The sequence below is a fragment of the Emys orbicularis genome, chromosome 9 (genome assembly GCF_028017835.1).
Source record: "Emys orbicularis isolate rEmyOrb1 chromosome 9, rEmyOrb1.hap1, whole genome shotgun sequence".
Classification (NCBI taxonomy): Eukaryota; Metazoa; Chordata; order Testudines; family Emydidae; genus Emys; species Emys orbicularis.
In genome coordinates this window covers 58,477,210-58,491,930 of record NC_088691.1, presented here as the reverse complement: position 1 = coordinate 58,491,930, position 14,721 = coordinate 58,477,210, and the positions used below count along the sequence as shown (strand labels likewise).

Below are 14,721 nucleotides of genomic sequence, written 5' to 3'. Positions count from 1 at the left end.
GCCTTTGCAGCAGGGTAGGGGACAATTAGGGTGTTTGGCATGAAATGATCAGTAGTGAAAGTTAACTGTATAAATTAGGGTTTAGGCTTCAGAGTTAACATTTCATTGAGGAGAATGGGGCAGTTCACATCTCTCTGACTATTGATTCAAGCAGCTGCAGACTCAAAAATACAACACTATATCAGTTCTTGTCATCATGGTTAACATCGCAATAATGAGGGCTAGAAATCTATATGTCTTTAAAAAGAGAGCTTATATTTTGGAGCTCCATTTTGCATAACGGTTAAATTCCACTGCATTGTGGGTGTTGGATAACTGGTTGGGCTTAAGAACAAACCAGTTCACCCAGTTGTAGTGTCAAGTATTTAGGATTAGAGAAAATTTAAACTAAGCCATATTTTAAAAGCTTTCCACACTTGGATTCTACTTCTCTCTCTTCTTTTGTAAACTATCACAGATATTTTTCTTTTTTAATTCACATTAGTAGGCTCAAAACTGTTACCAGTTTGCAAGCCTGTCTTTTTAAAATAAATGCTTCAGTGCTGCTCTTTCCTTTTTTCAAAAACTGAAAACATTTTGTATTTTGACACTCAAAAGACTCTCTTAAATAACATATCACTGGCAAAAGTAGAGACAAACTTTCAGGGGTAGTATACAGACTTCAGTTGCAGGATTCAAATGACTAATTTTTAAACTTGTGAGTTAAAGAACAACTTGACAGTATTCTTTCAAAAACACAGGCTTTGCTCCCTTCTTCCTGTTGTATCCCACTTTCTAACTGGTTTTGCAATTAAGTTATAGTATCTTGTGGCACCAGACAGACATTGTAAATGCAAAATTAAGGCATCTGAATTTGTTATGGCTCTCAGCAGTCTGGAGAGTTAGTTTGTGATGGGAAAAATCTTATTCAAATTCTGTTATCCTCAGCAGTAGCAAGGAGACTGCAGAATGTTAAGCAAATTGCTCCATCTTAAATAAAAATCCAAATAGTGTTTAGAACCCCTCTTTATGCACCATAGGAAAATGAAGTAGTCCATTGGGGTGGAAATAATCAATGTTCATGTTACTGTTCTCAGTTTCAGCTCAGGCCCCCAACTCTGCCATCACAGCTCAGACTGGTGTAGGAGTGGCCTCCACTGTGCACCTCAATCCCATGCAGCTGATGACTGTAGATGCATCTCATGCCCGTCACATCCAGGGGATCCAGCCAGCGCCTATCAGTGCACAGGGGATACAGCCAGCGCCTATCAGTGCACAGGGGATACAGCCAGCACCAATTGGAACACAGGGACTCCACCCAGCTGCACCAATTGGAACACAGGGACTCCAGCCTGCACCAATCAATGCTCAGCAGCCACAAACAGAAACAAAAACTTCAGGTAACTTCAGCCAACTAGGTCCATGCTATATATGGGCTCAGTTCAAGGGAGCGACGTAGCCTTGAATTCACCTCCAGCTTCTTGATCAACTGAAGTATCTTAGCTAGTCTAACTCTCTGGGAAGCCACACCCTGATGAGAAATAGTATTTATATAGTACAAACCTTTATAAAGCTACAGTGGTAATACAATAGCAGATATTAAATACACTAATATGCACTCTCTCAGTAGATTTGTTTTTGTTCCATTATTTACGAGCCAAAACTACATGATCAGGTTGCAAGTAGATTTTAGTGATTTGTTTTTTTAAGTTAGTGTTGGTCTGACGATGTTATGACTAAAGCTGGAAGTGCCACTGCAGCTGAAGAACTTGACAAACCTTCTCTGCATGTGGATGATTCTTCTCAGGAATGGCTAGCTCTTCTCAGAGATAGGATATGTTGCCTATAAATTGCCCAAGACATGAAACCCATTACAGTCACACTTTGAAAAATGACTGCAAAATACCTTGACCAGCTGGACTACCGCAGGAAAATCCCTCATGTGAGGAAAAACATCAGTCCAGCTATCCTGAAGACTTTCTGAGGAAAAGGCATCTAGCATCTCGGAGACCACTCTAGCCCCTCCCAGAGCTGGCTGGCAAGCAAATATTGTCCAGTATCTACTTCTCACCTATCTAAATATCCTGAATCAATGGTGAGCTGAGATGGCCAAACACACCTGGCAGAAGGTTAGGACACAGCACTATGAGACAGTGCCTTATTTACAAGTAATAAGCATTGCCAAAGACATGCAATTCTTATGCATATAGTGATACATTCTTCTCTGGGAAGCTCTGCCCCTTCCATTTCTCTTGGAATGCTAGTCTTACCTAGCAACAGTTGTTAGGCAGGTGATGCCCTCCATCTCCCCTAGAGAAGGTTGTTATTAAATTGCTTTGTACAGCACTACACTTCAAAACTAGGAGAGAGCTTGGGGAGCAAGTATACGAATACCTACTTTCCCATCAAGTGTTTCTTTTAATAACTGCTGCTTTTCCCATCTTCTCGTCGTTGTGTTCTGTCTCTCTCTCCTTTTCTTTCATGTCCCTTTTGTCCTTCCCAGCAGTGGTCTTGGCAGATGGAGCCACCATTGTGGCCAATCCTATTAGCAACACATTCAATGCAGCTCCAGCAGCGACCACAGTGGTACAAACTCACAGCCAGAGTGCCAGCGCCAGTTCACCAGCCCAGGGCTCATCCCCACGCCCAAGCATCCTCCGGAAGAAACCAGCTACAGATGGGTGAGTAGGACTTGACTTGGCAATTAATTGCTCTTCTGCTCAGGCTAGTCCAGGGGTGCCCAACCTGCAGGCCGTACATGGCCCACCAGAGCATTTCATAAGACTCGCAGCCTGCTTCAATGCTATATACTAATGATCGATTCATTAGCGTTTTGTCGTCATGATCACATCATTCTAGTTTACACAGCGTGTAAATAGACAATCCTGTACATAGGTTGTTTCTATCTAAACACATCTAAAACAAGCTGAACTTAAAATATAAATCAATACAGGTGACTTTAAATCTTATTAAAATATGTAGAATCTGTTTGGCCCGCACACGGTTGTGCTTAGGTTGATGGGGCCCTCCTGTGTAATAAGGTTGGGCACCAGTCGTCTAGTCCAAGTAGAAGAAACATCTGTGCTTCAATGAGGGTGGAAAATTTAACCAGTGCAGGATGCAAGTAAGATGCCCATCTCTATGAAAGACACACTTCATCCAGGTTGCATTTTTGTCCATCCTGTTTTAGAGCAGATGATTGAGTCATATCCTGTTGTCACTAATGGGGATGTGTAGGAGAATTTGACTCCAGCTCTTAAATGTGACCTGCAAGGGGAAACAAAATATTTGAGCCACTTCCTTTTTGCTTCATGGTTTGTTTGTTTGTTTTTTTTAATTAATTAAATTCAGGTTTTGTCTGCCCTGTTTTTTCTGGAACACTTTATGGACGACTGGAGAAGGAGTAAGATTATAACACACAAATGACATGAAAGTGAAACCTGATTAGCAAAGAGAGGAATGTAGCTTTAACTTAGCCTGTTTAAAACTCCTGCTTAATTCAAATGCTTGAATAAATAGGTAGGGGAAGAACTCTTAGATTCAATAACTCATTCCTGCCAATTAAGGGCTAAAAAAGTTTGCCTTCAACTTTTGAGACTTCCAATGAGTCCTCCAAGACTAGACTTGACATACTTGGTATTTAAGGTCAAATGCAAAGTAATGCACATTGGAAAACTTAATACTAACTATACATATAAAATGATGGGGTTTAGATTAGCTGTTACCACTCAAGAAAGAGATCTTGGAGTCATTGTGGATAGTTCCCTGAAAATATCCACTCAATGTGCAGCGGCAGTCAAAAAAACTAACAGAATGTTGGGAATCATTAGGAAAGGGATAGATAATAAGACAGAAAAATATCGTATTATCTCTATATAAATCCATGGTACGCCTACACCTTGAATACTGCGTGCAGATTGAGTCACCCCATCTCAAAAAAGATGTATTGGAATTGGAATAGGTACAGAAAAAGACAACAAAATTTATTAGGGCTATGGAACAGCTTCCACATGAGGAGAGATTATTAATACAGTAACTCCTCGCTTAACGTTGTAGTTGTGTTCCTGAAAAATGCGACTTTAAGCGAAACGATGTTAAGCGAATCCAATTTCCCCATCATAATTAATGTAAATAGGAGGGGTTAGGTTCCAGGGAAATTTTTTTCACCAGGCAAAAGACTATATTTTTATATGTGTGTGTGTGTGTGTGTGTGTGTGTGTGTGTGTGTGTGTGTGTGTGTACACACATATACACACACACCCACCCCTCTACCCCAATATAACGCTGTCCTCAGGAGTCAAAAAATCTTACCACGTTATATCGAACGTGCTTTGATCCGCCGGAGTGCGCAGCCCCGCCCCCCCGGAGCACTGCTTTACTGCGTTATATCCGTATTCGTGTTATATCGGGTCGCGTTATATCGGGATAGAGGTGTGTGTGTATATATACACACACACACACACACACACACAGTATAAGTTTTAAACAAACAGTTTAATACTGTACACAGCAATGATGATTGTGAAGCTTGTTTGAGATGGTGAAGTCAGAGGGTGGGATATTTCCCAGGGAATGCCTTACTGCTAAGTGATGAACAAGCACTTGGCTGAGCCCTCAAGGGTTAACAAATTGTTAATGTAGTCTCACACTCTACAAGGCAGCACAAATGGAGGGAGGGGAGACAGCACGGCAGACAGAGACACACACCCTCTGTGTGAGAGAGAGATGCGCATTGCCTCTTTAAGCACGCTGACCCCTCTAAGTACATTGCCTTTTTAAGTAGATCAGCAAGTTGAGACAGCAGCTGCTGCTAGCAAGCTCCCTCCGTCATGCCCCTTCACCCACCCCACCCCTCTGCTCTATTGAGATGGGGTAAGTGTGGGGGAGGGGGACACCCTGATATTAGGGCCTTCCCCCCCACCCTACACACAGCAAGCAGGAGGCACCCAGGAGCAGCTCCAAGGCAGAGGGCAGTAGCAGCACATGGCAGTGGGGGGAGGGACAGCCGAACTGCCGGCAATTGATAGCCTGCTGGGCGGCTGTTGCACAGGGAACTTAGGGGAGCGGGGAGCTGATGGGGGCTGCCAGTCCACCCTGGTTCCAAGCCCCCACCAGCTAGCTCCAATGGGCTGCTCTTTCTGCAAGCAGTGGACAAAGCAGGCGACTGCCAAACAACGTTATAAGGGAGCATTGTGAAACTTTAAACGAGTATGTTCTCTAATTGATCAGCAACGTAACAACGTTAACTGGGACGACTTTAAGTGAGGAGTTACTGTATTGGGACTCTTCAGCTTGGAAAAGAGACGACTAAGGGGGGCTATGATAGAGGTCTATAAAATCATGACTGGTGTGGAGAAAGTAAATAAGGAAGTGTTATTTAGTCCTTCTCATAACACAAAAACTAGGGGTCACCAAATGAAATTAATAGGCAGCAGGTTTAAAACAAACAAAAGGAAGTACAGTAGAACATCAAAGTTACAAACACCTTGGGAATGGAGGTTGTTCGTAACTCTGAAATGTTCATAACTGAACAAAACATTATGGTGGTTCTTTCCAAAATTTACAACTGAACATTGACTTAATACAGTTTTGAAACTTTACTATACGAAGAAAAATGCTGTTTTTCCATTATTTTGTAGTAGTTTACGTTTAACATAGTACTGTACCGTATTTGCTTTTTTGGGGGGGATGTCTTTGCTGCTGCCTGATTGCATACTTCTGGTTCCAAATGAGGTGTGTGGTTGACTGGTCAGTTTGTAACTCTTAGGATAGGTCCATCAATGGTTATTAGCGAGGATGGGCAGGAATGCAAAACCATGCTCTTGAAGTGTCCCTGGCCTCTGTTTGCGCGACGGGGGATGGATCACTTGATGATTACCTGTTCTGTTCATTCCCTCTGAAGCATCTGGCATTGGCCACTGTTGGAAGACAGGATACTGGGCTAGGTGGACCATTGGTCTGACCTACTATGGCCATTCTTATGTGTTTTATAAAACGGAGAAACTTCACACTTTTAAAAAAACATAAATCATAAACAAAAAAAGGGGGACAGTAGCCCAATTTTCTCTTTTTATGTAGATCACATTTAAAGGTCTATTGCTTCCTAGAATGGTCTGGGTTTTTTTTTTGTGGGGATTGGATAGTCTCAGAATTAAACCTTATGGGAATATTCAAGTATTTTATAGTGATAGACTCTCGTGTTTGCCAGATTCACTAGCTGACCAATATAGCATTATGCTGCCCTATGATAAACGCACATTCAGCCTGCAGGATTCTGCTTCGTAAGCTCATAGCTGAGAACCATGTCAGGTCATGGTGGTTTGCTGAGCCTTGGGACAGTGATGGAAGAATGGCTGGCACCACCCAGTGCTGGTAGATTGCCCATTCTCCACAGTTAGAGGCTGGTGGCCTCAACACAACCATGGGTGGGCAAGCTGAAAATAAAATTGGTAAGGATCCTTGGCGCTCTGTGGAGAAGTCCTCAAAATGGGTGAGAGGAGACTGATAGCTTGGACTTACCCTTTCAGGGAAATAAAATATGAAGCCTTGTTTGAAGAAATACTAGAAGCAAATCCTATTAGGGTACATCCAGACTACCCGCCGATTCGGCGGGTAGTTATCGATCTATCAGGGATCGATATATCGCGGCTCATCTAGGCGCAATATATCGATCCCCGAACGCGCTCCAGTCGACTCCAAAACTCCACCAGGGCAAGCGGCGGTAGCGGAATCGACGGGGGAGCCGCGGCCGTCGATCCCGCTCCGTGAGGACCCGAGGTAAGTCGAAATAAGATACGTTGACTTCAGCTACGCTATTCCCATAGCTGAAGTTGCGTATCTTACGTCGACAACCCCCCCCCCCCCCAGTGTAGACCAGCCCTTAGTGTATCTGATCATAAGTTTACTAATCCATCACCACCTTAGGAGTGCAATACAACTAGCACAGGAAGACAAAACCTATTCCACTTGTGGCAGCAAGAGATACAGTCTTTCTTCTGCCTTTGTTGGCGTTCAGGTTTCTAAAGGCAACGTACCTGAGCGACAGCAGTTCCAAGCTTATCTGTGTCTTCCAGACTGGCAGTCCGGAAAAGTCTGATTCCCCCTCAGCCTTCTGAAGTAGCTAGCACCCGCGTGGAGAGCTCTGTGCGGAGCACATCTGGATCACCCAGACCTGCTGGGTAAGGATTTCAAACAGCAAACTGCATGACAACACCTCCTGTATAATGGATCAAAGCCAATGGAATTTAGTTTAAGGAGAGAAGGGTGTGTAAAAGATGTTGTGTAAACATGACACAAATTCATTGTGAAGTAAAATAGAAATGTAAAGGAATGACTGTATTACACCAGAGTTGTATTTTTAACTGATGTAATTGTTCTGGTGCTTGCACGAGATCCTAATTCCTTAAAAGATCTCATTATCAGATCAATATCTTATTGCATTTACCCTTTTAGAGCATGGCAAGTTAATTATTTTAACATGGATTGCTTCATCAAATGTTTATTTAAAAGGAAGGGCTTCATAATATTTCTGTTTGGGTTTGATTAATAGAAAACTCATTCTTCACAGTTACTAAAGTGTTTTTCATTTGGCTAGCCAATTAAGTATCTGTTAGCTCCCTGCTGAAGGGAGTTGACTAGTGTTGGTATCATTATGCTTATAGAAGACAGGCTCAGCAATCACCATTGATAATTCACAAGGAAAAAAAATCCTGGCATTCTGTCTAAAAGTAAAGCAAAGGTTGTAGAGCTCGTAGTTCACAATACTTGGAAATGAATGCTGCTGCAGAGGGTTCAGCTAGAACCACCTTGTCAATTACATGATCCAGATCCGAGAAGAACGTGTGTCATCACCTCTTTCTATCACCTCCCCTGCCGTAGATTTATCTTTTTTAATTTGGACCTAGTCATGAGATAGCCATTGATATATATTTAGCAATTAGCCAGGATGGGCAGGGATGGTGTCCCTAGCCTCTGTTTGCCAGAAGCTCGGAATGGGCAACACGGGATGGATCACTTGATTACCTGCTCTGTTCATTCCCTCTGGGGCATCTGGCATTGGCCACTGTCAGAAGACAGGTTATTGGGCTATATAGACCTTTGGTCTGACCTAGTATAGCCATTCTTATGTTCTTATATTATGGGAAGGAGAAAGGTTTTCGTATCAATCTTCTAAGAAAGCGCTCTTGGTGAAACAGCACAAGAACTCAATCTCCTGATCACTTGTGAGATCAGTGTAAACTATCTGGATGTCACTGAGGGCATGTCTACACTTACCTCCGGAGCAATCAATCCAGCAGGAGTCGATTTATCGCACGCGATAAATCGACTGCTGAGCACTTTCCCGTCGACTCCAGTACTCCACTGGAGTGAGAGGCACAGGCGGAGTCGACGGGGGAGCGTCAGCAGTCGACTTACCGCAGTGAAGACACCGCAGTAAGTAGATCTAAGTACGTCGACTTAACCTACGTTATTCATGTAGCTGAAGTTGCGTAACTTAAATCGATTTCCCCCCACCCTCCCAGTGTAGACCAGGCCTGAGTTAGGGATGAACATTTTGAGGTAAACATTCCACAAAGTATTCCACATTACTGAGGTAAACATCATGTACTGGGGCAGAAAAAATGGGTTTTCTGAAGGAGCTAGCTCCAAAGCTCAGTTCATTAACTTTACAGACTTTGTCTGCGGTAGAAAGTCATGGCAGCAGCACTTAAGATGTTGAGTGGATTAACTAGTTTTTATGTTTTAGTGCCAAGCCTAAACCAGAAATCCATGTCTCTATGGCTACTCCAGTCACTGTGTCTATGGAGGCAGTGTCCAATCAAACCAGCGAGCAGCCCACCATTGCAGTCCCACCTACCTCTCAGCAGCCTCCATCTGCCATTCCAACAATTATTGCAGCAGCTAGTCCACCTTCTCAGCTGACAGCACCTCTGTCAACCATTCCAGGAGCAGTTCCAGCTGCTCCAGCCACTTCTACCACAATTATAGCTGCTCCTCCACCTCCATCAACTGTGAGTGGGGCCCTCTCCACAGTATTGGGACCCCCAGCACCAGAGATAAAAATCAAAGAGGAAGTGGAACCTATGGACATAATGCGACCAGTCTCAGGTAGGCTTCTGATTAAAGTAACTGCAGTCACTTCTTTTTGGGGGAGTGATGGTAAGGGCTTCACCAAAACCAACATGAAACTCCCTTGGATAGTGGTACAGCATGCCAATCATAGGGTTGCCATCAGAGTAATTTTAAATAATTCCTAAAGATTCTCTTGTTCCTGTTTTATTTCAGTGTAAGTCCAGAGTCTACAAACTTGTTTGAATCTTGTTTTCAGTGACATGAATGGGCATGAAGTTCTGATGGGCTGGTGTCCCAGTGACAACTGGAATGGAAAATGAGGGTTCTGTTGATTCCTAAGCAAGGAATCTTTCTAGATAAATGGGTTTGAGATCAGTTTTAGTCATAGCAGGGGAGGACATTGTAATGCCAGTGACTATGAACTGTCCATCTTAAACGTAAGAGTTTGCAGAGTGGCCACTGAACCCCTTCCATTTAAAAATTGAGCCTAGTTCCTAGAATTTTCTTGTACAATTGTTTGGATACCCCATATGCTTGGGGAGGAGTCGAGACTGAGGTAGCAGCAGAGCAGTAAAATCCGACTTCAGTCATACAAAACTGATATAAAAACCCTTAAGCATAGATTTCCTCCTCCTCCATACAAACAACGTTTAAGTTCCTTTTCCTTGGACAGCTAGTACGTACTGTTCTATTACCCCTTCTTTCCCCCAGTAAAATGTAATTATTTTCAGGATAGATATCACTGGGACAGCACTTAGACGGTATTAGCTTGTCACTTTCACACTAGCTGACATAAAGTTGCTCTCTCTTCTGGCTGTCAGGCTCTTAAACATTTCTCTTTCTGTTTCTATCTTAGCAGTTCCTCCGTTGACTACAAATACCATGTCTCCATCTCTTGCGTTGCTGGCCAACAACCTTTCCATGCCCCCGAACGACTTGCCACCTGGTGCCTCCCCAAGGAAAAAGCCCCGGAAGCAGCAGCATGTAATCTCCACAGAGGAAGGAGACATGATGGAGACTAATAGCACTGATGATGAGAAATCCACTGCCAAAAGTCTGCTGGTGAAAGCAGAGAAGCGCAAGTCTCCTCCAAAAGAGTATATAGGTAATGGCATCTCTGATGATAACTGCTTTCTCTGCTCAAATATCTGCTCTTCTCTTTTCCTCCAAATTAGCGTCCTTTGTTCCCTGCCTCTACAATAATGAGACTTCTGTTAAACAAGAAAACCGAGTTACGAATTAATAGTTAGCCCTTCCATTGTGCTTTTCAAAACATCTGTTTCTCACAAGTTCCATCTCAGTTTCACCATCTGTAAAATGTTAAGTGACTCATTCAATCCCAGAGAGGGAATTGGCACCTGAGCTGCTTCCTGGTCTTCTGCTTAAATCACTAGATAATGCCAGTCTCTTCTAGTTGAAACTGCTTGTTTCTCTTGGCTCTTTCTTAGATGAAGAAGGTGTCAGGTACGTCCCTGTGCGTCCAAGACCCCCTATCACACTGCTCCGTCACTATCGCAACCCCTGGAAAGCTGCCTATCACCACTTTCAGAGATACAGTGATGTCAGAGTGAAAGGTCAGTTTATTTTTTACAGGATTTCCTATTGCCCATATGTAATGCTGGGAACAGTTGTCTTATGAGTGGTTGTAGTCATATAGACAAAGGAGTTAAGTAACTGTAACGTGGCAAATAGAACTTGTTTCCTGTTCAGATATGTTCATCGTGTGAGCTAAAGGAAAACTTCTACTAGCTAGCAATGATGCTATCTCTTGTCAGACCTCCTGACAGTAGAGGGAGACAGTCACACTTAAACAGGCCTGACCTTCCACCCACCAGAGAGAAGTAATACACACCAAAAGTAGCCAGCATATTATACTTCTGGGGGAATTTTGTGCCACTGCGTATGCACAGAATTTATGTCCCCACAGATTTCTTTGCTTCCCCACAGAAAAATGACTTTCTGACGGGGAAGCAAAGAGAATCCACAAGAGCAGTCATGTGACCCTACCCAGCTGGCAGAGAGGTAAATCACTGGGGCAGGGGGAAGGACTGGGGAAGACCCAGCTGGTGGCTCCTACCCTGCGCCTCCTACCTCAGCTGCTAGTCCCAGCTGGGCTGGGGAGGACGGGACTTCCTCTTCCCCTGCATGGCATCCGGGGCCGTGTCAGACCCACCCCTAGATTTCTCCCCTGGCTCTAGGAAGCTCTGCAAACTCTCCTCCTCTCTCCTCCCCCCCCCCCCACTTCCTGCACCCATCGCACCTCAGCTCAAAGGGGAGGGATCACTGTACAGGGAGCTGCACCCCCATCCGCCCAACCCCGATGCATCCAGACCCTCCCACTGAGCCACACACACACACACACACACTCTCTCTCTCTCTCTCTCTCTTTTTCTCTCTCTCTCTCTCTCCACCCAGAACCTCCCCAACAAGCCCCACTCCCCCTGGACCACCCTGACAAGCCACCCGCACCCAGATCCCAACCGAGTTCCAACCAGCTGCACCTGGATCCCCACCCCATTGAGTCCCCCACATCCACACCCCCTGTGCTCAGCCCTAACCACCTTCACCTGGACTCCCCTGCAGAGTCCTATTACCGTTGCACCCAGAACCCCCCAACAAGCCCCTGTGCATCTAGATCTCCCCGCGCCCGGATCCCCCACTGAGCAGCCTGCACCCAGATGGCAGGCTGAGGAAGCAGCGCAGTCTGGGCAGGCACCCAGAGCAGCTGCCTGCCCAGCTCCCTGCCCTGAGTGCTGCTTTTACACAACTGGCTCCTGCCCTGAAGGGAAAACAGCCCTCCCGCAGCCCCAGAATTACATAACTCTGCCCCTTCCCCGCTCCGGCCGCCGCCTCCAGCTGCCCCCTCTCCCCAGCGCTGAGGGAGTTGGACAAGAGGAGGAGCAGGGCTGGGCTGCCCTGTCTTCTCCTCTGCAGGTACAGAGGAAATATTGTAGAGGCAGAAACATAGACCAGCCCCCACACTATGTCTATAGTGGGAGCACTAACCCTTACTGTTGTCCCGTCACCCCTCCTCCCCACCCCAGTTCTGCTGCCCCTACTTCCACATATGTCTGAAATCTTCAGATATCTGGTACATGAGTGGATATTGCTGTCCTGACCAACTGATCTGTGTTAGGTTCTTATTGGAGCATATGGAGGGGCGGGGGGGAAATCTTACAGTATCATAACTGTCCTTTGTTCCTATGTTAGACACATCAGATTTGTGTTCTTTGGTTTTAGAAGAGAAGAAGGCTATGCTGCAGGAGATTGCCAATCAGAAAGGAGTATCCTGCCGTGCGCAAGGTTGGAAAGTCCATCTCTGCGCAGCACAGTTACTGCAGTTGGTAAGTGAATGGGACTTACCAGATGAGCTTCCTACAACATGGGGAAAGTAGGAGTACTCCTAGATGAGCATTAGCTGTTTTGTAAGCATCACGAATTAGAAAAACACATCAGACACTGGAGTATCTCAGACTGTTTGGTCTGTAGGGAGTTGGCCATATGCTCTCCAGTTGTCAGGAATGTGTTGCGTGTGGTTCAGAAACTTCAGAGTGGTGGAGGTTTGGATCCAGACATAAAAGCTGATGCATTCTGTTCAGATGCTCAAAACTGGCAACTCCCTCCCTCTGATGCACAGGTCTGAAGATGTGTCTGTTTGGGATGGTGCTGCTGATAGGAGGAGGCAGCACTGCTCCACATTCTTGGATGTTTCTCTTTTGGGTTGGGGGTGAGGTAGGTGCTCTGCATTCTAGCATCAAATTCCCCCAAACCTCTGCATTCCCAGAATAGTATTGAGGAAAGAAGGGAAGCAGCTCTGCATTTCAGAAGGATCGGGGCTGCTCTGGATTCAGATGTGGGGATGCAATTTGTACTCCTCTGAATTCTTCAAAGCATCTGTTTCAGGGGCAAGAGTCAGAGCGCACTGGTGAGGATCCATGCTCGTTCAGAAGTGGAGCAATCCTTTTATAGGATGTTAGTATGAAGAATAACACTACATCGAAGGCTCCATCATGAATAAGCAACATGAGTAGCTGAGGGAGGAGCAGAATAGTCTGACTTGTTTGTGTATAATTTTCTTAATATGGAGGAATGTTGTGCATTCCAGTGATGGGCATTCTCACTAAGGTCTCATGTCTTCTAGACTAACCTGGAGCATGACGTGTATGAGCGCCTCACCTCCCTGCAGGAAGGAATAATCCCCAAGAAAAAGGCAGCAACTGATGACGACTTACATCGAATAAATGAACTGATACAGGTAAAAGTTGATGGCTCAGTATATCTACTTTACCCTTAATTACAAACTCATTCTATTGCTGGCTATGGTGCAGTTAGTAAGAACTACCAAGGGGGAAAAAATGTTAGTGTATTTCAAGAGTGATTATTCAAAGGTGACTTACAGACTTGGAAATGACAGAGAGAGAGAGTTCTGCTCTTAATGACAGTAGTGTGTGTATTTCAGGGGAATATGCAGAGGTGTAAACTTGTGATGGATCAGATCAGTGAGGCCCGAGACTCCATGCTGAAGGTCTTGGATCACAAGGAGCGTGTTCTGAAGCTCTTAAACAAGAATGGAACCGTCAAGAAAGTGTCCAAATTAAAGCGAAAGGAGAAGGTCTAGAGCCAGAAGAATAAGGACTCTGGAAATGGAGAACGTGTACAGAATGGAGTTGTTCAGTCTTCTTTTTTTGGGGGGGGCCGGGGGGGGGTTATTTTGAAGTAGAGCATCTGACTAAAAAGGATGAGTTCTAGAGAACACAGATGGATGTGTGGAGCCCATTGACCTGGAGGGATTGGCCTGGATCTGTCATAATGAACAAAGATTTTTCTCTCAGGTTCATCCCTTTTAAACTCTTTTGAAGTCACATTTGTTTAACCCTCCTGACGTGTCAGTGCCTACTAACTGGTACTCGTAATGCAGTGTGTGATGGACAGTCCCCTTTTCATTTTAGAGTTTAGAGGTAACTTACAGGTTTGTCCATGGATTCCTGCAGGAGACCTCAAGAATTTGATCTGAAAATATTGGCTCAGACTGCCAGGAGCTTTTCAAACCATTGAAAATGACACCACTTCCAGTTACCTATTTTCTCCCCCCCCCCCCCCCCCTCCGTTTTTCTGACTTTCCAGAGTCTGAAGTAACCTTCTTAAACCAGTGCCATTGCACTAGATCTGCCACATTTAGAATCTCCTGGTTCTGAAGTCCTAGCTGTCAACTTTTTTTTTTTTTTTTAAAGAACCATTTCAAAGTGATTTTGTAGTATCTGTTGTGTGTGTCCATGTTGGTGCTCTCGGATACTTGTTTTGAAGTACTTCTCTTCCAACACAGTACTTCTTGTAGCTGGTGTGATGCTGTTAATTGTATGTACCACATACATCCTGAAAACTTTAATAAAGGACTTGGAGACTTTTGTACCTGAGCTGTTTGTATATTTTTATGCTATAGAAAATACACAACCCATAAGCTCTAAAAGAAACTCATCCCCTGAAAGACATTGCAGGAATGAGGAGCTGGATTTTGGAAAAAGAAATCTACCTCTTCTGCTGCTGTCAGGAAAGATAGTTCATTGGGGTTTCAGCCTATATAGGTGCAAGTGTGGTTTTCAGTTTTATCCTGAGTTTCCATAAGGGTTCCCAAATTAGTCCACTAATGAAGAGTTATTAATTCTGAGTAAC

At 44.5% G+C, this 14,721-nt stretch overlaps 1 protein-coding gene across 11 annotated transcripts in view; it reads left to right on the top strand.

The window, feature by feature from the left end:
- Positions 1-14,460, top strand: part of SAP130 (Sin3A associated protein 130) — a 32,288-nt gene extending 17,828 nt beyond the window's left edge. For 3 of the 11 annotated variants that reach the window (XM_065411304.1, XM_065411303.1, XM_065411294.1), the window contains exons 13-21: positions 1,077-1,379; positions 2,483-2,660; positions 7,053-7,157; positions 8,726-9,087; positions 9,908-10,156; positions 10,500-10,625; positions 12,292-12,395; positions 13,193-13,306; positions 13,511-14,460. In XM_065411304.1, coding sequence (XP_065267376.1) covers positions 1,077-1,379; positions 2,483-2,660; positions 7,053-7,157; positions 8,726-9,087; positions 9,908-10,156; positions 10,500-10,625; positions 12,292-12,395; positions 13,193-13,306; positions 13,511-13,669 — 1,700 coding nt within the window. In that variant the 3' untranslated portion in view covers positions 13,670-14,460. The remainder of the gene's footprint in view (positions 1-1,076; positions 1,380-2,482; positions 2,661-7,052; positions 7,158-8,725; positions 9,088-9,907; positions 10,157-10,499; positions 10,626-12,291; positions 12,396-13,192; positions 13,307-13,510) is intronic. The other 8 variants (XM_065411298.1, XM_065411296.1, XM_065411305.1 and 5 more) reach the window with 5 other exon arrangements.
- Positions 14,461-14,721: the final 261 nt, after the last annotated feature.